This window comes from Rana temporaria, chromosome 3 (assembly GCF_905171775.1).
Source record: "Rana temporaria chromosome 3, aRanTem1.1, whole genome shotgun sequence".
In the NCBI taxonomy this organism is placed as follows: domain Eukaryota; kingdom Metazoa; phylum Chordata; class Amphibia; order Anura; family Ranidae; genus Rana; species Rana temporaria.
In genome coordinates this window covers 285,482,796-285,508,340 of record NC_053491.1, presented here as the reverse complement: position 1 = coordinate 285,508,340, position 25,545 = coordinate 285,482,796, and the positions used below count along the sequence as shown (strand labels likewise).

The following is a 25,545-nucleotide window of genomic DNA, read 5'->3' as shown; positions in this document are numbered from 1 at the left end:
CCTCCCAGAAACAATTGACCCACTAGCAACACAAGAACCCCCTAGCAACAATAGCTCCCCCAGCAGCTGACATCATTGGACCCTTCAGCACACCCCACTAGCCCTTGTCACTGCATACATTCAGTGCTGAGGGTGACAGAACTGCGGGCTAAATTCTCAAAAAGCTTGCTTAACGTAACTTTAGGGAGTTAAGTTACACTGCCGCAATTTTCCGAAATTAAGTACCGATTCTCAAAGCACTTACCCGGAAAATTGCGGCAGCGCAACTTAACTCCGTCCGTCGCAAGGTGTTCCTAGTTTAAATGGGCGATTCCCATTTAAATTAGGCGCGCTCCCGCGCCGGACGTACTGCGCATGCGTGTGACGTCATTTTTCCCGACGGGCAGCGCGCGAACGTAATTTACGCCGGGCTTTGTGGATCGAGACGGGACAATAAAGTTGCGTCGGGAAAAAAAAAAAATACGCGCCGGGAAAAAAAATTCAAATTTAAAAAAAAATCGCGGCGATCGAAAAAAAGGTCTGGTTTTACATGGTGGACTAACTTTCCACATTGTAAAACCAGCCCTAATTTTGCGCAAGCAAATCGGAACTTACGCAGAAACCACAAAGCTTAAAAGCTTTGTGGATCTGCTTAAGTCCTCATTTGCATACGCAAAGCGGCATTTCGATGAGAAATGCCCCCAGCGGCGGATGCGGTACTGCATCCTAAGATCTGACAGTGTAAGTGTCTTACAGATGTCGGATCTTCTGCTTAACTTTGGAAAAATCCTTTTGAGGATAGTTTCCAAAGTTAGGCACAGAGATACGCAGGCTGAACAGCAGTTCCGCCTGCGTATCTCTTTTGAAGATTTGGCCCTGCGTTCCCCCGCGTTCCTGCTGAAGAAAAGCCCTGGCTGTAAGACATAAAGAGTAGATAGATCATATTCACCACTTTTATGAGGTCATCCATCAGTGTACAGCCAGTAGGTTTGGAGTGTGCTGATGAGTAAAGTTCCAATTAATCGTGAGACTCTCAGCATATAATTATAAATCTTTCATATGGCTGCTTACCTTTCATTTGTTATGTGTGGGGGGCGTGTGGTATTACTGGTTACAGAGAGATCATCAAAGCATTGGATTCTCTACTGGTTCATTTATTCTAGTGGACACACCTGACCAAACTACTGTATTTTTATTCTCCAAAAATATTCCATACGCATCTACTAGTCAATGGTCCTGTAATACATTTTTCATGAAATTGCTAAACATCCCTTAGTCCATAGGCTCTACTTCACCTCAGGACATACGAGAGGGTGACTACATCCCTAGATATAATGGGGCCTTGGAGAACAAATGTAGCCACCCTCTAACAGGATATCAGATCAATGCAGCAAAACAAAAAGGAAGTTGGAGGGGGTGGAGCACAATAGAAGGTATTTTTTTAAGTTAAAATGGAGTTCCGCCAATTTTTATTTTTTTTAGTCAGCAGCTACAAATACTGCGGCTTCTGACTTTTAATATTAGGACACTTACCTGTCCAGGGCGCCCACAATGTCCTCACCCAAAGCCGATCTGTCCCTCTGGTCCCAGGTGCAGGCGCCGGCTACTTCAGTAAGGGAATTAGGAAGTGAAGCCTTGCAGCTTCACAGCCTGGTTACCTACTGCGCATGCGTGAGTCGCGCTGCGCGTCCTCACTGGTCCCCACTGTCTTTTGGGACCTGTGTGTCTCCCAGAAGACAGTGGGGGGACATATGAGGGCCTGGATATGGTGTACATTGCCATGGAATCTGTGGCGATCTAATGCCGCGTACACACCATCGTTTTCTGCGATGGAAAAATGCGACGCTTTATGTGCTTTAAAAAAACTTCATTTTTCAAACTTCAATTTGAACAACGACGTAGCATACACACCATCGCTTTTTCACAACGCTCTAGCACAGCGCAGTTCCGTCAATCACGCACGACGTCACTATAAAGGGTCGTTTCCATGCGGAAGACGGCCTCTTTTGCTGATATCGTGTTGCTGCGTGTTAGTAAAAGTTTGGTGAGATACGATTCGTGATTTTCAGTGACTGTGCTTTAAATTTCGTTTTCTTGTCTATAAGCACCTTAACGAATGTGCTGATTCCATTCTGAACAGTCGTTTTACATGAATGAGCGCTGCCGTCTCCTAACTTGCTTCTGAGCATGCGCGGGCTTAAATCGACGTTTTTACGTACACACGGTCAATGTTTAGAACACAGAAAACGACGTCGGCCAAAAACGACACATAAAATTGAAGCATGCTTCAATTTTTTTCTGTCGTTTTTTAGAAGACATAAAACGACGTTTTTGCCCACACACGGTCAATTAAATTGACGTTTTTGAAAATGACGTTTTTTTCCATCGCAGAAAACGATGGTGTGTACGCGGCATAAGACCAGAAGTGGGAGCAAATACCTGTATTAGACAGGTATCTGCTCCCCCCTCCCCCTGAAAGGTGCCAAATGTGACACCAGAGGGGGGGGGGGGGCGAAAAAGGGAAAGTTCCATTTTGGGTGGAACTCCGCTATAAGAATATATACTTAAATAGAATTTAGGAGTAGCATGATGACATCCTGTTAATCCCACAGTACTGCTTTTGCGTACATGAATTGGGCACTTCTGTTAAATGGATTAATGTTAAGCCAAGCAGTAAAGTGGGGCTAGAGTTAGGACCCCATCCAACCTCATGAGTAAGGGTACAGTAGACAGATATGCTTTTAATTCTCTTCAATTAATTATTTTTAGATTCTAAAAATGTAGGCCGGGATTCACATACCTTGGCGCATCTTTATGCGGGCGTAGCGTATCGAATATACGCCACGCCGATGCTGTGCAGAGCCGCGAGCACAGTATTCACAAAGGAAATGCTCCCAACGTTGCGTCGGCGTAACGTAAATTTGACGGCGTAAGCCTGCCTAATTCAAAGTAGGGTGGAAGTGGGCGTGATACATTTAAATGAACCGTGACCCCATGCAAATGATGGGCCAAACAAACGGCGCATGCGCCGTCCCGTGGACGCATCCCAGTGCGCATGCTCAGAATCACATTGAAAATACTCCATAGGATACGTCGAATCACTGCCTACGACGTGACGTAACCTACGCCCAGCCATATTCACGTACTACTACGTAAACAACGTAAAATACAATGGCTGTTCCCTGGTCCATACCTTAACATGACTTACCCCTGCTTTATGAGGCTTTACGATACGCCGGACGTAAGCCTTACGTAAACCGCGTATATGAATGCGCCGGGGAGCAAGTACGTTCGCGAATCGGCGTATCTCCCTCATTTGCATATTCGATTTGTAAATCAATGGAAGCGCCCCTTGCGGCCAGCGTAAATATCCGCCCACGATACGACGGCGTAGGAAACTTACGTCGGTCGGATGAAGCCTAATTTCAGGCGTATCTATGTGCAATAATGGGCACGGCGCATAGATACGACGGCGCACATTGATACTTATGCGGCGTATCTCGAGATACGTCGGCGTAAGTGCTACGTGAATCCGGGCCATTGTGTTTGTTTTTTGTAGGAGGTAGCTTGTGCTGATTTTTGGAACACATAGATTTTATTACATACTTATAAATAGTTATAGTTAGTCAGGTTGAAAAAAAAACAGTCCATCTAGTTCAACCAAAAAAAAAAATCATACATTCTCATATACACAATCCTTCACCCACAGTTGATCCAGAGGAAGGCGAAAAACCCCAGCAAAGCATGATCCAATTTGCTACAGCAGGGGAAAAAATGTCTTCCTGATCCCAGAGAGGCATCGGATTTACCCTGGATCAACTTTACCAATAAATAATAGTAGCCAGTTATATTATGTACATGCATGTACATGTTCCTGCTATGAATAGTATCAAAGCAATACTAAAAGAAAGTACTAAAAATACTTTTACAATGCGATGTGATTGCCTTTTGGCACCAATTTTCAGCATCAATATTGGCCAAAATGAAAGAATCCATGTGAAGCGTATATTCTATGAATAGTTAACTTTCTACCATTCTAGCTGACGTTTTCAATTGCCATATTTAATAGTTTTGAAAACACTCTGTAAAAGATTAACAAGTACAACCCGAGCCACAAGATTTGACATCAGCACTCCTGTTTGAGAGGGAATATTATTGCACATAGCATCTTGTAAACTCTTGCCCTCTGCTTATAATTGTCCTTTATTGCTGCAGCTTGCAAGTGTTTCCCACAAGGAGAAACATCAAGATAGAATACTAATTCACCAAATTGACTGTAAAAGTGGAAAAAATAGCTTGCTATAAAATTGTTTGTTTCATTTTTCCTACACAACACAGGGGTACTAGTGTTTTACAACATATTTAATCTGCAATGAATTTTGGCATTGTTAGAGTAAGATTAACTTTTTTTTTAACTGGTAATACAAACCTGCTATCAGTGCAAACCTGCTATTGGCACAAAAAAATCATGACACAGGATTTGTAATTCTTTGGTAACAAAGTTTGAAGAGTTTAAGGGTAATTTCCGAGGTTAGGTTAAAGGTATGTAAACCCTAACAATAATTTTTTTTCATTTACTCCATTTTGGTCTGCAAAATACTGTATATCGTTGAAAGTGCTTTGTTAAATGTGTTTAGTAAATGTAAAAAAAAAATGATTTTGCCAGAAATCCCATGTGATATTTATTACTTTTCTTTGCCAGGGCCATCTTAATAGCCCCTGGGCAAAGTGTTGCATTGGGCCCCTACAAGAAATGTGATTTTGTTATACCAATATAAAACATACCAAATAAAAAAAAAATTAATTTCTTTACAAATTTAGGCTACTACAGTTGTTAGATTTAATACTGTACACTGACACTGTACTAATGACACTGGCTGGGAAGGGGTTAACTATGTGCCTATCAAGTGTTATGTGTGCTTTTGCTCACAGATCAGTTTTTTTCCCCCCCTGCTCCCCCCTTCCCAGAGAAGAAACAGCCAGATCATTGTTCTGCGTACAGAGTCCTGTGTGTTTGTAAACGCAGGACTCTGTGCTGTGATTGGACACAGATGATCAGCAGGTTTCTGACAAAATCATTGACTGAAACCTGTCTATTAACTTGTGCTGTCTCCAATCACAGCATGGGTTGGTGGGGGCATCCGTGTGTGCCCCCAAATACCCAGAAAACAAGTAGCTGGCATGCCTGTGTTGCCCAAGCTGTGGGTTGCAAGTGGTAAAGGTATATTCACACCAGAAAATCCTTAGCTGGGCTTGTGCACATGCTGCAGCCACAATGCTTTTCTTTATGACTGCAGCAAAAATTATATTGAGTTATACAATAATTATATCACCAGTTGCATTTGGTGGGCATTACTGCTCACCAAACACAACCCATTCAAATAAAAAGTTCTGTGCTGAATCTTCCCCAAAACCGCGTGCAATGCATGTGGTTGTGGTGGGGTGATGCCGCATTTAGATGGGGTAAAACAGGTGGTGAGGGCCGCTTTACTGCCTGTCAAATACCTCTGAAAAACAATCCATGTGTGGATTTCTTTTCAGAGGAGTGGAACCCACTGGTTTGCAATCAGAGACTCAGAGCAGCGGAGACCAGGGAGGGAAATATGCAATTGTAAAGGTGGGGGTGAGGGGTGTTTGGACACTGGAGTGACTCACCAATTTTGTAGGCTCTAGTGTGTGTGTGTGTGTGTGTGTGTGTGTGTGTGTGTGTCCTCCAATTTCTTGGCTGCTGCACAGCACACGCACCTTCCATACTTCCAGCACAGGGATGTGCGTTTCCACATCAGGGGTGGAGCTGCTGGCACAGGCACAGCAGGGATTGGCCACATTATAAGGAGGCGGGGCAAAAATGATTGGCCCATCCAGCACCCTGTGCTGTTCACTATGATGTTGGTCTCAATATCTCACTCACAGCATTTGTGCATGTTTTACAGACATGTATTTTGTTTTTTTGTTTTGTTTTTTTGCCTCGGCAAACGCATTCAAGGAAAATTACAGTTTTTAAAACAAAACTTAAAGGCATTAAAAACCTTCCTACCTGCACCTTGTGCTGTTCACCTGTGTAGCATATGCATTCATCTCGTAGTTTCATGGTGACATTTGTTACGCTGTACAAAAGCATGTGTAGCCTAAAGTAGAGTAAATATTCATATTCCTGTGTCAAAAACAGAAATTTCTGCTTGTGTTCAAAAACGATGCATGCATGTAGGCATGTGCAGTCTACATTCTCCACTGCAGGTGGCGTTATCCGCACTGGCACTGCAGGTGTGGAGGAAGTCAGGAGGAACATAGTTCACCTATGGTTTTCTGAGTCACTGGGGAGGCAAGCCGATTAAATGCTGACACCCCATGTGATTCTGGTGACCAACGTGGGTCAGGAAGAGCCTTTTTAAGGCCCTGGCTTCCAAATTTGGCATGCTTTTGGGGAGTTGGTAGAGTAGAGGAAAGCACCCAACCTGTAAGGGACAGTACTAGCACTAGGGAAAGGTTCCTGGTGAGAAGAGAAAGCGTAGGGTCACATCGCTTCTGGACACCTCCCTGACTGGGCCTGAGAATGCCAGGCCACATTCTGCTCCCTCTCTATAGACGCTGTCAGTCTGGCTGGAATCTTCTTCTTCACATTGTTGGAAACTGTGAGTGCAGCCAGCTGGGTAGCTTTCCCACCAAATTTGTTGTGAACTGTTACTGCATTACCTCAATACTATTCTTACATTGCACCCAACTGTGTGAATTATTGCTGCCGCATGTGCTGCATCCAACCTAAACTTGGTGGCAGTTAAGAGGATACGTCCCTTACAGTGAGTAAGGAGGACTGGGCTCTAGCCTGGCTCTGCTACGATTGGCCCTAGCCCTATCACCAAAGTTCAATGGCTCTAACATTCCTCAGGCAGAGTGGGAAGAGAGACTGGAGAGTTCCCGCACGCCTGTACCAGGTCCCGTCCGACTGATGGCGGAGCTGGCCATTAACGCCATTAAATGCCCCGCAAAGCATTGATGGCACACTCAGAACATGAGTGGGCCACCTTAAAACAAACTATTTAACACTTAGAGGGCCTGTTTGGGGAGAAGCTGGGGAGAAGCTGTGGTAAAGATTTTTCTTAAGGATACAGCTGGAAAACTAGCATCTTGCCCACTAAGAGGTGGCCATGCATAACCCCTAAAGCAGCCTGGAAAAGAAGGTTGTTGGTGGCTGTGCCAACATCACTGATTCAGACCACATACAGAGAGATCAAGTTATAACTAGTCTGAAGGCAGGCCTGTTTTTTTAGAGGTCTGAAGGAGAAAGTTACAGCATAACCCACAACTTCCTTCCACAATGTGGTAGTGGATGTGGCTGCATGGGAACAAGAAGAGGCAGATGCAAGCAGTGGAAATTCCCAAGAAATCTGAGCCTGCATACCTCAAGGAGGAGGCGTTGGCATGGTCACCCCTGTCAGCCATGCAAACAGCATTGCCTAGTGCTTAGCCATTGCTTTTAACAAGTCTGGGTAAGAGCCACTACATAATTAAAATGGCACATCATTAAAGCGGGAGTTCACCCAAAAATCAACTTTCTGCAGTTAGATCCAGCATACTGCTGACATCTGCAGTATGCTGGTCTTTTTTTTTTTTTTTGGTACTTATCGTTTTAGCAGTATTTCTTCTATGGCTCCGAGCGGGGAATGCTTCGGGGAATGGGCGTTCCCGAAGGCAAGCAATTTGATTGACAGCCTTCGAGGTGACACTTGGCTGTTTACAGCGCCTGCGCCTGCCGTGTAGAGCTGACTGCGCAGGCGCCGTAAATTGCCAAGCGTCACTCGTGTATTTTCGGAAGCCGTGACGCGCTATCGAAGGCTGTCAATCAACTTGCTTGTCTTGAAGGGAACGCCTATACCAGGAAGTAATCCCCGCTCTGAGCCATAGAAGAATTACTGCTAAAACGATAAGTACCAAAAAAAAAAAAAAAAAAGACCAGCATACTGCAGATGTCAGCAGTATGCTGGATCTAACTGTAGAAAGTTGATTTTTGGGTGAACTCCCGCTTTAAGTTGTAACTGACCCCAAAAAGGTGATTTTATCCCTTAGGCAAATATGTTTTTGCAAATCTGTTGCGATGAATTGTACCTGGAGATCCTGTCAGAATGTGCAGAATGATGCTAAGCCACCTACCCTTTTTTTTCTGTTTTAAAAAGCTCCATTCCAATAACAATACCTTTCCTAGTTATACCACAAATGAATGTGATTACTAGACAAGCTAATATAGATTTTAAGCTCCCTTGTATTTACTCACCCTAAATGTATGTTTAAAGTGTGCCATAGTATGCCTAAGTATTTGAAATATAACTGTATGCTGTCTCGCTTCACAGGATTTTGGACAAATTGAAGATATCCTTGAGCAAAACACCTGTAAAAAAAGGTAAGTGTGTGGTGTGTGTGTATATGTATGTGTGTATGTGTATATATATATTTATATGAACCCCCCTTCCTTGTGGGTTAATACTTCTGTTCTGACACTTCATTGTTACAAGGACTTTATGGGTGGGTGCTGTGACAGTTTTTGCAGTGTCACAAAGTGCCGGAGAGTGTGCTGTTCAGTATTTGGTGAATACCCTGTAGGGTGGAAGTTGGGAGTACAGTGCTGCCACATAATGTATATGTTGCATGCACCTTAGAGAACATGGCTGCAACACTTCTTTTTATGTGTTTTTCCTTTGCCTCTCCCACCCCTTTGCCTTAGTAGGAGCACCACAGACTCAACCCAAGAGTTACAGGGCCAGTCCTCCTTCTTGTTTTGGTCACAGAAGGTCTCCTAACCTCTTCTGGTCACACAGCTGGGTTTTGTGAGTGCCCCTATTAGCTTAGCTCACTTTCCTTAAAGTGTAAGTTCACCTTTGTACACTTTTTTTCCCTAAATTCCAGTCACTTACTTTTCTTGTCCTAATCCATGTTTCCGGACATTTCCATTAGTAATGTCTTTCTTCCTACAGTCTGTAGGTAATGACACAGGAAGGAGCTGACCTCATTAGCACACACCCTGCATCATCCACCCACCCACTACCGGGTGCACGATTTTTAAATGAAATGCACACAATCAGTGATCACCCTTCTCATTAAATACACAATATACGATCAGATTACATAGTGTATGGCCATATTTATACACCTACAATTACTAGTTGAGCTTTCAGTGCCATTTATTGTTGATTGCAACATATATTGGACATTGATGTTGAACAGCACTTTATTTGAATAGTTTGGCACTGTCTACACTGAAAGCACTTTATCATAGGTATATCTGGATTTAAAAAATAAGGTTAATTTATTTACATTGTTATGCTGTGTACAGACGATCGGACATTCTGACAACAAAACCGGGATTTTTTTTTCCGATGGATGTTGACTCAAACTTGTCTTGCATACACGGTCACACAAATGTTGTCGGAAATTCCAAACTTCAAGAACGTGGTGATGTACAAGATGTACGACGAGCAGAGAAAAATGAAGTTCAATAGCCAGTGCGACTTTTCTGCTTAAGTCAGAGCATGCGTGGAATTTTGTGCGTCGGAATTGTGTACACACGATCGGAATTTCCGACAGGTTTTGTTGTTGGAAAATTTGAGAACCAGCTCTCAAACATTTGTTGTCGGAAGTTCCGACAGCAAATGTCCGATGAAGCATAAAACACGGTTGGATTTTCCGTGTTTTAACAAGCTCACATCGAACATTTGTTGTCGGAAATTCCGATCGTGTGTACGCGGCATTACAGTTTATAATTAGTGTTCATTTATGCACATTAAGGTTCATGTACTATTGAATGAGGGTATATATTTTAGCACTTCAACTTGAGTCTAATTTATAATTTTTGATGATCTGGTACCTAAGGAGGTTAAAGGGGTTGTAAAGACAAAAATATTTTCCTCTTAAATTAAAGTCTGACAGTAGCTGATAAAGTAAAAAGTAATGTTTTGCATTATAACTAGTTTGATACCTGTTGAAATCGAGCTGTTTTATTCACCTCCAGCACTCCTGAATCGTTATTCTCACTGACTTCCTGGTTTGCGGTGCGCATTCATTCTTGCTACATCACGGCCTAATGGGAACTACAGTTCCCATTAGGCTTAGCCTCCATGCCTGTGAGGGATAAGAGAGCATCTTCACGCAGGGCTGTAGTCATAGGGAGGGGGTGAGCACATTCTGTTTTCCACCATGCAAAACGGCTCAGATGCTGGTGGAAAGCAAGAAGAGAAGTGACAGGAAATGGCATTTTTAAACCTGGATTACTGTATTTTGGAGGTCAAAACGAAAAACGAGGTAAGTGATAGTTAAATGTTATTGCTTACAGCAATCAATTGATCTAATAAAAAACGAACCTTTAGTGTTCCTTTAAGTCTCCTGACATAACTCCTAGGCTTAAAGTGATAACAAAATCTTGTTTTTTTGTTTTTTTTTGTTAAAAATAGTAATGTCATACTTACCTGCTATGTGCAGTGGTCCTCCATGCTCCTCCATGTTTTCTCCTATTCTCTCCTATAGGCGATTGGACGCCTGATAGACATCCCATCACAGCGTCTGTAGTTTCAGCCAATCAGGTGATGGGTAACAAGTCAAGCACCTGATTGGTGGAGAGGTGGTTCAGTGTTAAGACAGCGAATATTCATTTGCTGTTCTAACACACAAGCATGGCTCTCGCAGGTCACCTTTTGTGACGCCTATTAGAGCCTATGGCTCTAATCAGGTGCTTCAAAAACACCCCCCGCCCCTGAAATTCAGGCGTCCAGCGCCCGAAAAGGTCCTGGGCACCTGAATAGGGGGTGGCAGCGGCGGCCGTCGATAGATTCATGCAATGCATGAATCTATCCATTGGTCATAGAGGGGGTGGCTGGAGAGAGGGGGCGACGCCTGTGCACCCTTATGGATGCCCACCACTGTTTTTAGCGCTGTCCACATGCATGTTTTAGATGTAGAAAATTGGCAGCAGACTTCCTAAAATGACAATGTCTGTACTCTGGGGTACACTGCATGTGGACTCCAGGTTGACAATTTCATAAAACTGGGAAAGTTTGTCTCCGCACCTAGAAGTGGATGCTTTGGTAACTCCATAAAATCAGCTAAACCTTTGCTTTTCCATCTCTGAACTTTTTACCTCATCTGGTCTGTAGAATCAACATGAAGGGTATTCCGGTGATAATCATTGCTTTGAACTGACCCCGGAGGGTGTGGTACTCCAACCTCAATCATTATATATTTGGGTATTATTAATGGAAAGAAAATGATCTGGTCTTCTTCCTTCTTTAATTGATTTTGTACTTGAAGCAATAAAGCATTACACAGCTTAATCCTTTATATAAAGAACTCCTTTCTGGTAAAATGATAAAAAATCCTATATTCCTTAAATACTTTGTCCCCTACTGAGATAAAAAGGTTATTTGCCAAATCTCTATGCTGGCTTTGGATTCATTTAAACATTAAACATTTAAACTAGTTTAAGAAGCATGAAAGTAAACTCAACAGTGTTTCAGGCATAGACCAGATGTAACATTATGTCTCTTTAGCTTCAAGTTTGATATTTCACTGTCCCTCAAGTACACTCTGGCCATCAGCTTCATGAACAGATAGGGTAATCTGAAGAAACCAAACAGTGTGCTGGCCCCGTGAAGTATGATAGAACCATTTTTTTATTAAAATCAAAGATGTACTGTATACTCACAAACATATAATACAAACCAGTATAAAGTGGCACTAAATCATATCCTTATTCTCCGAAAATCATCTATACACATTTGCTACTTAATAGCCACTTAGTTTAGTGTCACCTTATATAATGTTTAAAACATGTGGTTATGAATTCCTGTTTCTAACCATCAATAAAAACTGATCTATTTGGTGGCTCAAATTCAGCTATATTTTAAATGCAGTATGTGTATTCAGCATGGTGGATGTGAACAGGTAATAATCAGTTGTTCTGAGATATTTAGTTTGCAGGCACATCTTATTGAAGAACTATGTGATTAGCGGAAAACCCATCTGTGTACTTCGAAAGTCTTTTGTCAAAGGAATTATTATACATGGATGATTATAACCATAATTTGGCTTTTCATAATTGATCAAATTCAAATTGTTTCCTAGTGCAAGCAGGTCTCACTTCTTCATATATCTACATGTTAATTTGTTTGCATTCAGTTTATATTACCTGATACTGGGGGGAAACAACATAACAATGCTGCTTGATAGAAACCATTTAAGAATGAATTTAATTTAGTTCTTGTACCTTTTTTCACATTAATGAAAATATAGATATTTGATCAGTTTTAATTGGTTCTTAAACAGACAGGATGTTAAATATAGTTTTACAATGCTTGTTGTCATGGCATGGTCACTTTTATTATATATTCAAAGGTTGGGGTTTGAGTTCAAAGATATTTTTCAAATGTACTAAACACAACATAATGTATACAACAAATAATAATGGTATGGTTTCCCTTGATCTGGATACAATTTTAAGTAGGTTTAATGTTCACCAACAAAAGGATTGGCCACTGCTTTCCTTGGAGATCTGCTGTCAATATGGATAAGCCTTAAGCCTCGTACACACGATCAGTCCATCCAATGAAAACGGTCTGAAGGACAGTTGTCTTAAGTTAACCGATGGAGCTGACTGATGGTCTGTTGCGCCTACACACCATCGGTTAATTAACCGATCGTGTCAGAATGTGGACACGTAAACCACGTACGACGGCACTATAAAGGGGAAGGCCAAAGCCTTTGGCGCCACCCTTGGGCTGCTTTTGCTGACTCTGTGTTAGTAAAAGACGATTCACACTTTTCTGTCTGTTACAGCGTGATGAATGTGCTATCTCCATAACGAACGCTAGTTTTACAAGAACGAGTGCTCCCGTCCCCTCATTTAGTCTGAGCATGCGTGGATTTTTAACCCATGGTCGTGTGTACTAACGATCGGTTTTGACCTATCCGTTAGGCGTCCATCGGTTCAATTTTAAAGCAAGTTCTCATTTTTTTGACCGAAGGTTAAATAACCTATGGGGCCTACACACGATCGGTTTGGACTGATGAAAACGGTCCTTCAGACCGTTCTCCTCTGGCGATCCTATCGTGTGTACGTGGCCTTAGAGCACACTTGGCCCCAGTTATAGAAACTAGGAAAATTAATATTTTACTATCAAGAACTAGCTAGAACAGAAGTAATTGCATAAAGCTGAAAGGATTTATAATTTTGTTCAGCCACTCGTATTGATTTACACACTTGTGCCATACCATATAGCCAGGTAAGAGACTCCAGTAGTGCCGAAGTGGATAGCAGAGAATTTGGTTGCAACTGGGCTACTGATTAACCATATATAGATGCCCTTACCTTGAGTTAAAAGTGATGATAAATCCATTCTCCTGGAGGAGAGAGGGAAACCTGTAGAATGTGAAGGGGTCTATAGGGGTGGGGGTTATAAGTACATAAGTAATTGAATGGGTCTGTGGTTGCAGGTGTTTGAGAGGTTTATGTATTGTATGTCTGGACCAATGTATGGTTTTGAAGCTCATTACAGCTTTTGCATTATGGCTGAGGAGTGTCAAACTGAACCACTGGGAAAAGCCAGTATACCCATCCTGGCTCAGCTTTGTAGCTTCCTAAATCACCTCTCCACCTCCCGCCTTCTGAATCAGTCATCAACTATACTCAATGCTGTCCAATGAACATGCACTTTAACGCCACTTCTTTTCATTTTATCCTTTTTAGACTATAATACCAGTATGTAGTGCGTATGGCTTTTATATACTTACTGGGTGGAGACCCTCAACCACGTGTGGCTGGCTGCTTTTGGTATACCACCAGTTGTTGATTTAGGAAAGCGTTCTTCTGTAGCAGTAGGGTTTTTTTCTATGGGACCTGCAATTAACCTACTGCCATTAACATATTATAGCCCATACTTGGGTTTTCCAGTTTACTAATCTGGAGACGTCAATCCTTCTGTTGCATTTTTATATCTGTAAAGGGCCTAATGTGACTTTTGTGTGCCAGCTGGCTGTCATCCAGAAGACTGTTAATTACAAATAGAATCAGAAAATATAGTAATCCATGCTGCAGACGGTTAACCTTTAGAAATTCAGACAGAGAAGTATAACTACAGACAGATAGTGGTGTTACTTAGAATGTGAATGTGAATGTCAATGTAATAAAAACTGTACACTGGTCATCTCTGACTTATGGAAACAAAGTATAAAGATTTTTTTTTTTTTTTTATTGCTGACTCTGCCTAGTTTACACTGGCTCATGTCTTGTAAATGTTGGCAACATCTTTTTTACAGAGTATTTTGTTTTTTGACATGGCATATGTAGATCACAACCTAGTAAAGGAACTGTATTAAGAGAAATATGTAGGTTGCTACTACTGACCTCTTCCACTGAACGTAACCAGTTTCCTGATTATTAAATAGTTTCAACTTTACAGTTTTATGTTATTTCCTAAACGTGTAAACAATTGATCAACTTCTCTTTAAGTCAGATTAGTTGGTGTTCCTTGTGCACATTATAAAACTTTAATTTGGAGCTTCATTTGGAAGATTTAATAAATCCCTTCTACACGCTGGCCTTGTGTGCTACCCTTGTCTCAGTTAGTGGTCATGCCTCTACGACATTTGTTAATAATCTTTATGCTCATTGATGGGGAGAAAAGGTCTACAGGGAAGTTTCATGCTATTAGATTTTTGTGGGAGATCCTACAAGAAAATGTAACTGTATAACTGTTTTTTACCTATCTTCTTTTTATAATTAGAGAGGAGGTTGCAGTAACACTTATTTTTTTTTTTTTTTTTTCATCATTATTATGATGCATGATATGTTTCCTTCTTGGTAACAATCATTTAGAATTCACATGTATATTACCTGCCAACCTACCTGAAATACATACAGCACACCACAACACATGAAATACACAGTTTTTGCCAAAAATGCTCCATGCATGTTTTTTAATTTTATACTATTATACTCAATCATCGTAACATAATATAAATCAACATGATATATGCCAAAACACATAAAAAATGTACTATAATCCCTCAAGTGTCCATACATCAATGTATACCCTCTAAGTGAAAAATAAATCTGAAAAAATATCTGAAAATCTTTATAATAGAGTGTCCAAAAAAAGTTATAATATCCTCCAACAGTACACTTCATGCCATAAATCCACAAACTCAGTGTGCTCTTGCCTCCACCACATAGACAACACATTTACCAAAACATCATGATAATACAGTATAGCAGTCTGTATAACTTTAAATCTCCGGCCTCTACTGGCTTCAAATGTATCACAGACATTTTCCACCAATCTGAATATACTCCCAGATGAAATTTTAGGAAATCGCAAAAAAGGCATCAGTGTGCAAGATATTTATTGTGTTAAAAGCTCACAAAATAAAATATAAATACAAAATCACATGTACAAGTGGCCTTAGACTGTCACCTAGTACATCCAGCAATGCCCAACACCACTTTCCACCTCCACTTTGCACCTTTGAGGTGGTGTGCACTCCATGAAGAGCACCATTGGAGGATATTGTAAACGTTTTTTTGGACACTCTCTATTATAAAGGATTTCTGAATTTTATTTTTCACATGGAGGTGATTGCATTAATGTATGAAAACTTAAGGGATTATAGTAGATTGTTTTTTTTTTTGGCATATACAGTTGCAATAAAAAGTATGTGAACCCTTTTGGATGATATGGATTTCTGCACAAATTGGTCATAAAATGTGATCTGATCTTCATCTAAGTCACAACAATAGACAATCACAGTCTGCTTAAACTAATAACACACAAATAATTAAATGTTATTACCATGTTTTTATTGAATACACCATGTAAACATTCACAATGCAGGTGGAAAAAGTATGTGAACCCCTAGACTAATGACATCTCCAAGAGCTAATTGGAGTGAGGTGTCAGCCAACTGGAGTCCAATTAATGAGATGAGATTGGAGGTGTTGGTTACAGCTGCCCTGCCCTATAAAAAACACACACCAGTTCTGGGTTTGCTTTTCACAAGAGGCATTGACTGATGTGAATGATGCCTCGCACAAAAAAGCTCTCAGAAGACCTATGATTAAGAATTGTTGACTTGCATAAAGCTGGAAAGGGTTATAAAAGTATCTCCAAAAGCCTTGCTGTTCATCAGTCCACAGTAATAAAAATGTTCTATACATGGAGAAAGTTCAGCACTGCTGCTACTCTCCCTAGGAGTGGTTGTCCTGTAAGGATGACTGCAAGAGCACAGCGCAGACTGATTATTGAGGTGAAGAAGAATCCTAGAGTGTCAGCTAAAGACTTACAAAAGTCTCTGGCATATGCTAACATTCCTGTTAGAGAATCTACGATATGTAAAACACTAAACAAGAATGGATTTCATGGGAGGATACCACAGAGCAAGCCACTGCTGTCCAAAAAAAAACATTGCTGCACATTTGCAGTTTGCACAGCAGTACTGACAAAATATTCTGAGGACAGATGAAACAAAAGTTGAGTTGTTTGGAAGAAACACACAACACTATGTGTGGAGAAAAAGAGGCACAGCACACCAACATCAAAACCTCATCCCAACTGTGAAGTATGGTGGTGGGGGCATCATGGTTTGGGGCTGCTTTGCTGTGTCAGGGCCTGGACAAATTGCTATCATCAAAGGAAAAAATAATTCCCAAGTTTATCAAGACATTTTGCAGGAGAACTTAAGGCCATCTGTCCACCAGCTGAAGATCAACAGAAGATGGGTGTTGCAACAGGACAATGACCCAAAGCATAGAAGTAAATCAACAACAGTTTAGCTTAAACAGAAGACAATATGCCTTCTGGAGTGGCCCAGTCAGAGTCCTGACCTCAACCCGATTCAGATGCTGTGGCATGACCTCAAGAAAGCGATTCACACCAGACATCCCAAGAATATTGCTGAACAGAAACAGTTCGGTAAAGAGGAATGGTCAAGAATTACTCCTGACTGTTGTGCACGTCTAATCTTCAACTACAGGAAACGTTTGGTTGAAGTTATTGCTGCCAAAGGAGGTTCAACCAGTTATTATATCCAAGGGTTCACATACTTTTTCCACCTGCACTGTGAATGTTTACATGGTGTGTTCAATAAAAACATGGTAACATTTAATTATTTGTGTGTTATTAGTTTAAGCAGACTGTGATTGTCTATTGTTGTGACTTAGATGAAGATCAGATCACATTTTATGACCAATTTGTGCAGAAATCCATATCATCCAAAAGGGTTCACATACTTTTTATTGCAACTGTATCATGTTGCTTTATATTATGTTATGTTGATTGAGTGTAATAGTAGTGTGGCTTCTTTTAATAATTTATAACACAAAGGTTTGAACTATAAAGCTGCAGCTGGGAGCACATAAAGGTATTTACACTTTATTGTATTGTGCCGGAGATATTAATTTATAGTAATGTTTTTTTCATGTGTTTAGGTGTGCTGCCAGCCCATTCAAAATGAATGGGCTACATTAATGCAACACACATTATTGCACAGAAGGGCATTGCACTGAGGCAACCCATAGCATGAATGTATCCTAATTATAATAATTAAGTCCTTTAACAGCAACAAAAAACACAGTTACTATGAACGTTTCTGTCCTCTTATGACATCAGTAAAACTTGACAGCCTTAAAGCCACCTGTTCACTGTTTCTTATTAATTTACACAGCAAACAATTTGACATGTTCAATGTTTGCTAGGGCTTGCAAGCTTATTTTTTTCTTATCCTGTCATTATATTTGACAACACCTTAATTAATTAACACAAACTAGCTTATTCAGTAAAAATGTAATTTCTTTTACTTTGTAGATGCTGTAATGGGAGCATACAGCAAGTTTCTCCACAATAAATAACACTTACTACAAGCTGGCCACATTATAAAATAACAAGACCCTGGTCACTGTGTCTTTGCTTTCAGCTTTAAATTAACCTATCAAGGTCTTTAAAATTAGCTATACTACCAAAACTGTAGAAGGGCAGAAATCTTGTAGTAGCTACAACTGCTACCTACAATAGTCTTTAGATAATACGTTCACCTTTCTAAATATGTTACATGTTACACCCATATACTGACCCCTCTCCTGACAAGGCCTCCCACCTTAAACTACAATCCAGGGTAGTTAATCAGTTGCAATATGAGATGTCTAGAAGGAAACGTTTTTCTCTAGATCGAAACTCTTTGAACATTGAGAGAGAGCAGGAAAGCTATCGGTGTACATGGCTAGCAGTGAGGACAGACCCCCAGTAGTAATCTCCCTGCGAAACTCGTCAGGTGAGATGATAACTGAACTTACAGAAGTAACATCAATGTTCCACAGATTTTTTACCTCCCTGTACACCACCCCTACATCCAATGATTCAACAGCCATTGATCGCTTCTTAGAAGAACTTACGATCCCACAACTGACCTCAGCTCAGATAGAAACACTAGAGGCGCCACTAACAATCGAGGAGATAGCAACAGGAATCACCAGTTTTGCTAGATCCAAGTCACCAGGGTCTGATAGACTACCCATCAAATTCTATTCACAATATAGTGAGACTCTCATACCTCAGCTGCTTACCCTCTACACCCACCTATTTGAGACCTTTACATTACCACCATCCATGAGGGAAGCAATTATAGTACTCATCCCCAAACCAGGCAAGGATTTGGGTCTCCCCGAATCATATAGATCCATCTACCTGCTTCAGGTGAACATCAAAATCCTGGCAACAATTTGGCCCTGTGCCTCAATCAGGTTATCCTAACTCTAGTGCATGAGGACCAAGCTGGCTTCATGCCAGGCACGAACATCCATTCAATCTCAGGAAATAGTTCATAAATATGCGAGCCCATCATGACAATATTGGAGAGAGAGAGTAGTGGTGACATTTGACACTGCTAATGCATTCCATTGGTAGAGTGGAACTACATGTGGAAATGCCTGGCACAATATGGCTTTGGCCCTAAATTTCTTAGGTGGATCCGCTTTCTGTACCAGGCCCCAGTGGCCAGGGTGATGGCCAACGGATGGCAGTCGGATACTTTTGAACTCTCCAGAGGCACCAGGCAGGGCTGCCCTCTCTCCCCCTACTGTATGCCTTAGCCAAAGAACCCCTAGCAATATCCATCAGATGCAACCCATTGATACAGGGCCTATGCGTGGGTGACCTAGAAAAAATTTCAGCATGTACGCAGATGACGCATTACTATATCTAGCAGATTCAGGCCCCTCTCTAGCTGAAGCGCTACAAACAATTGAACACTTGTTCATTCTCAGGACTCAAAATCAATTGGGAGAAGTCACAAATTATCCACTTGATATTGCTCCCCAAACTGAATTACAGACACAATTGCCCCTACAGCGAGTACATAGTATCAAATACCTAGGAGTGAGCGTTACTAGATCACCAGTTGATTATGTTTCTCTCAATGTGGAACCACTGTTTACCCTGATTAAATCTAAAACACAAATATGGGCTTGTCTCCCCCTCGGGGTACTGGGTCCTATCAACCTCATTAAAATAATACGCCTCCCTAAAATGTTATATGTACTGTGGCACACCCCTGAGTATCTACCACTGAAATATTTTAAAACCATAGATGCAATTCTCAAACCCTATGTTTGGGGGAAGAATAGACACAAACTGGCTTGGTGACTTCTCAAAAACCCCACTGAATGGCCCTACCACACTTCATTCTATACTACTTAACATCCCAACTATCCCAATTGTTCCATATAGGTAAGACTGACAGGAAGAGATTTACTTTACTCCTATGCCCTGCCAGGGCCAAACAACACAACTCCATTATAGAAAGATATGGAGACTGGCCTCTATAAAACTGGACATACCTACACATAATGACTATTCTCCCATCTGGCATAATAAAACACTCCAAGAATTTTTGACTGTACCAGACTCAGAGGCCTGGTATAAAAGTGGAATTTTTTACCTCTCACACTTACTCACTGCTGGCACATTGAAAACACTTGATGCATTAAAACTAGAATTTGCACTCCCAAATCGCATGTTTTTCATATTTCTTTAAGTCCGACATTGTCACGGAAGCATGAATAAGACGTACAACAACAGATAAATGAAATAGGAAGGCTTTATTAAAAACCAAACAGCAAGGTTAAAGTCCAAACGGATGATCAAACAGTAAGCAGAGTCTTCCACCGGAGCCAGGGATCAGGAGCCAGAAGGATAGTCCGAACAAAGCCAGGGATCAGGAGCCAATAGGATAGTCCGTGGAAGCCGGGTCGGTAACCAAAAGCAGCAGCACAATCTCAGGAGCATGTGTATACAAGAGGACCAAGCAGGGAAATTAAGCAACAGACCTCCTATATATATGCAAGGCATCCAGCTCCTCCCAGTGGGAAGGAGGAGCCGCAGGGTGTGGTAAGTTATAAGAAGCCCAGGAACCAATATGGCCGCCAGCACATGTCAGATGAAAGAAGCCTACAGAGAGGTAAGACCATGACAGTACCTCCCCCTCAAGGGCCCCTCCTCCGCGGCGCAAAAAACGGTTTCTGGGGGAAGTGCTCGTGGAAGGCTCGGAGCAAGACAGGAGCATGGATATCTGCGGAGGGAACCCAGGAACGTTCCTCTGGACCATAACCATAATTGGCCATGAAGGGAGACGTCCCAGAGGAAGAGTTCACCGCCGTGTTCCTGGCAAACTCAGCCCATGGCAAAAGGTCAACCCAATTGTCTTGATGATCGGAGACATAGCAATGAAGGAATTGCTCCAGGGCCTGATTGGACCGTTCTGCGGCCCCATTGGACTGAGGGTGGTAGGCCGAGGAGAAGGAGAGTTGAATCCCCAACTGGGAGCAAAAGGTGCGCCAGAACCTGGACACAAACTGACTTTCCCGATCCGACACTATCTCCTTGGGCAAACCGTGCAACCGGAAGACCTCCCTGGCGAAAACCGTGGCCAACTCTTGTGCAGAGGGTAATTTCTTGAGAGGAACACAGTGGCACATTTTGGAAAACCGATCAACAATCATGAGAATGACCGTATGGCCTCGGGATGCAGGAAGGTCCACAATGAAGTCCATCCCAAGGTGTGACCATGGGCGCTCCCCAGTGGCGATGGGTTGCAGAAGGCCCAACGGAAGGTGCCGAGGGGACTTACTCTGGGCACAAACAGAGCATGCCGCTACATATGCGGCAATGTCAGAACGTAGAGAAGGCCACCAGAACAAACGTGAAACAGCCCAGGACAGCTGATTCTTTCCAGGATGCCCCGCGGTCTTGGAGTTATGGTAGGTTCGCAACAACCGAGTGCGCAACTCCTCAGGCACAAAACATCTGCCATTGGGTCTCCCAGAGGGAGCACCAGATTGGGCCGCCAAAATCTGCTCTCCAAGGGGAGAGGTCAGGCTGGTGCGAATGGCGGCCAGGATCTGATTAGGAGGTATGACCGAAGTCGGTATCGATTCCTCCCTGGACAGCTCGGAGTATTGCCGTGATAAGGCATCCGCCCTGACGTTCTTGGAACCGGGTAGGTAGGAGACCACATAATTAAAACGTGACAGGAACAGAGCCCATCTGGCCTGACGGGGTGTCAATCTCTTGGCCTCAGAAAGGTAAGTCAGATTCTTGTGGTCCGTCAGGATGAGAACCGGAACCACCGAACTCTCGAGCAAATGCCTCCACTCTTTGAGAGCCTGCACGATGGCCAACAACTCTCTGTCACCAATCTGGTAGTTGCACTCCGCGGGAGACAGTTTCCGGGAGTAAAACCCACAGGGAAGCAGAGGACCCTCTGGTGTCCGACGCTGAGACAGAAGGGCGCCTACTCCCGTCTCAGACGCGTCCACCTCGAGAACAAAGGGCAACCCAGGGTTGGAATGAGACAGTATTGGAGCCGACACAAAGGCAGATTTTAGAGCCTCAAAAGCCCGGATGGCCTCGGCCGGCCAGACCTGGGAATTACTGCCCTTCCTGGTCAGATCCGTGAGAGGCTTGGCCAGCATGGAGAAGTCCCTGATGAACTTCCGATAATAATTGGCGAAGCCCAAAAAACGCTGCAGGGAACGAAGACCACTGGGCTGGGGCCACTGTAAGACAGCCGAAACCTTCTCAGGGTCCATGGAGAACCCCTCCGCGGAAATGATGTAACCTAAGAAGGTTACCTGGGACCGGTGAAATTCGCATTTCTCAAGCTTACCGAACTGCCTGTTCTCTCGTAACCGTTGCAACACTCGCTTGACATCCAGAATTTGACATCCAAATAGACCACCACACACTGCTGCAACAGGTCACGGAAAACATCGTTGATGAATTCCTGAAAGACTGCGGGCGCATTGCACAACCCAAAGGGCATAACCAAGGATTCATAATGACCGGTCCTGGTGTTGAACGCGGTCTTCCACTCGTCACCAGCCTTGATCCTTACCAGGTTATATGCCGCCCTCAGGTCGAGTTTGGTAAAGACCGTGGCCCCTTTCAGGCGATCAAACAACTCGGAAATCAAGGGTATCGGGTATGCGTTCTTGATCGTGATGCGATTAAGGCCCCTATAGTCGATGCAAGGCCTCAACTCTCCGCCCTTCTTTTTCACAAAGAAAAATCCAGCCCCTGCCGGGGACGAGGATTTGCGAATGTGACCACGGGAAAGCGCCTCCTTCACGTACTCCTCCATGGTCTCATTCTCCGCAGCCGACAGTGGATAGACCCTGCCACGAGGAGGAACGGCACCAGGTTGTAAATCTATGGCACAATCATAAGGGCGATGCAGGGGTAGGAACCCAGCGCGCACCTTATCGAATACATCCCGGTACCCCTCGTATTCAGGAGGCAACACAGAGTCCGAGGAGGTACACAACAACTTGACAGGCCCATGGATGCAACTAGCCCCACACTGTGGTGACCACGAGAGGATCTCGGCCGATCTCCAATCGAAAGTCGGATTATGCTTCTGGAGCCAGGGGTACCCCAAGACCACCGAGTAGTGTGGAGACGAAATGACCTGAAGGCAGGCCGACTCCCTGTGAACGTCCCCACTGGAAGGGTCTCATGAGTCACGTGCGACGGCTGGAGGGGTCTGCCGTCTATCGCCTCGAGAACCAGCGGGGAAACTCGAGCCTGCAGAGGAATGGAGTTGGCGGCAGCGAACTTACTATCAATGAAAAATCCACCAGCACCAGAGTCCACCAATGCCTGGGTCGTCACCGAGCCCCGACCCAGGAGAGAACAACGGTGATCAGTGGTTTATCAGCACGGGAAACCGGGGACGAAGAGACTCCACCCAAGATCTGCCCCCGACAGGATCTCAGGTGCGAGCGTTTCCCGGACGGTTCGGACATGCCAACCGAAAATGCCCACCGAGACCACAGTACATGCATCGGCCCTCGCATCTCCGAAATGCCCTCTCCCCCTCGGACAGGCGAGCAAACCCCAGCTGCATGGGTTCACCCCCAGGCAAGTCAACTCCAGGAGGCGTGGGAGGAGAGGGAGGCACGGGTGGGACAGCAAACGTAGGCGCCAATCTGTTAGGAGACCTCCGCAGGCTCTCCTTAAAGGAAGGTCTCTCCCTGAGTCTGGTGTCAATCAATATCAGGAAAGAAATAAGAGCCTCGAGCTCCACTGGTAGGTCCTTAGCCGCAACCTCATCCTTCAAGGCATCCGAGAGACCATGGGAGAAAGCAGCGACCAGAGCCTCATTATCCCAGCCCACCTCTGCTGCCAGGGTATGAAACTCAATGGCGTATTCGGCTACCGATCGTGAACCCTGTCTGACGGACATAAGGAGCTTCGCAGCAGAGGCAGAGCGAGCCGGTACATCGAATACCTTCTGAAGAGAAGAAACAAAACCGGAAAACTCGGCAACTACTGGATTGTTGTTCTCCCATAAGGGGCTTGCCCAGGCCAAGGCCTTGTCCGAGAGCAGCGAGATCAAGAAGCCCACCTTTGATCTCTCAGTAGGAAAGGCATGTGGCAGCAACTCAAAATAAATGCCCACTTGGTTAAGGAAACCTCGGCACTGAGTTGGCTCTCCCCCAAAGCGCTGCGGAAGGGGGGCAGAACCGGTCATACCCCGAGACACCGCAGGCGCAACAACAGGTGTCAGGGTAGACTCTGGCGCAACAACCGGAGCGGCAGTAGGAGCGGACCAGGAGCGACAACCGGCCTATCGGCAATGGGAGCGAGATGAGCCGTGCGTGCAAGCAGGGTTTGCAACGCCTGAGCGAACTGACCCAGCAGGCGATCCTGCTGATCCAGTCTGGCAACCAGCATGGGTAGCGAAGGTGGCCCTGTACCGTCAGAATTCATGGTTTGGTCCTAATGTCACGGAAGCATGAATCAGACGTACAACAACAGATAAATGAAATAGGAAGGCTTTATTAAAAACCAAACAGCAAGGTTAAAGTCCAAACGGATGATCAAACAGTAAGCAGAGTCTTCCACCGGAGCCAGGGATCAGGAGCCAGAAGGATAGTCCGAACAAAGCCAGGGATCAGGAGCCAGAAGGGTAGTCCGAACGAAGCCAGGGATCGGGAGCCAGAAGGATAGTCCGTGGAAGCCGGGTCGGTAACCAAAAGCAGCAGCACAATCTCAGGAGCATGTGTATACAAGAGGACCAAGCAGGGAAATGAAGCAACAGACCTCCTATATATATGCAAGGCATCCAGCTCCTCCCAGTGGGAAGGAGGAGTCGCAGGGTGTGGTAAGTTATAAGAAGCCCAGGAACCAATATGGCCGCCAGCACATGTCAGATGAAAGAAGCCTGCAGAGAGGTAAGACCATGACAGACATGCTATTCACTCTGCATTCCAAGAATCTTTACCTAACCCCACACACAGTCCCATAATGGATGTAGTCAAAAGTGACGACCCCCAGAAATTAATATCAATATTCTACAACATGCTACATACTCCCTCATCAATGAAAATAGCCTACAATATAAAAACACGATGGGAAGAAGAGCTAGGGAACCCTCGAGGACAAAGACTTTAACGAGGCATCGGACACATGCGAAGCTGTCTCACCCAAACTATCTGATAGACTAACTCAAATATACATTCTACACCACACATATCTCACACCTGTAAAAATTGATAAATCAGGGAGAACCTTCCACATCTTTATTATGTAACCGTGAAATAGGCACGTTCTACCACCTCCTGTGGTCTTGCCCTTACATGCAGGAATTATGCTAGACTTCCTTCATGACAACATGGGGTCTCCGCTGACTCTAGACCCCAAACCGTGCCTACTGGGTATTTTTCCAGACGCTGACACGGACAAATACACCCAAACTTCTATGCATGAGACCCTATTTTCTGCTCGAAAAACAATTGCTAAACGTTGGATGAGACAGGCTCCCCCTGGACCAGTGTTTCCCAACCCCAGTCCTCAAGGCACACCAACAGGTCATGTTTTCAGGATTTCCCTCAGATGAAACGGCTGTGGTAATTACTAAGGCAGTGAAACTGATCAAATCACCTGTGCAAAATAATGGAAAGCCTGAAAACATGACCTGTTGGTGTGCCTTGAGGACTGGAGTTGGGAAACACTGCCCTAGACCATGGATGCTCAACCT

The 25,545-nt window shown here is 43.6% G+C and overlaps 1 protein-coding gene across 1 annotated transcript in view; it reads left to right on the top strand.

Moving 5' to 3' along the window:
- LOC120930459 (phospholipid-transporting ATPase VB-like) overlaps positions 1 to 25,545 on the top strand; it is a 160,867-nt gene that overhangs the window by 35,112 nt on the left and 100,210 nt on the right. Inside the window, exon 3 of the mRNA XM_040341643.1 lies at positions 8,325 to 8,374. Coding sequence (XP_040197577.1) covers positions 8,325 to 8,374 — 50 coding nt within the window. The remainder of the gene's footprint in view (positions 1 to 8,324; positions 8,375 to 25,545) is intronic.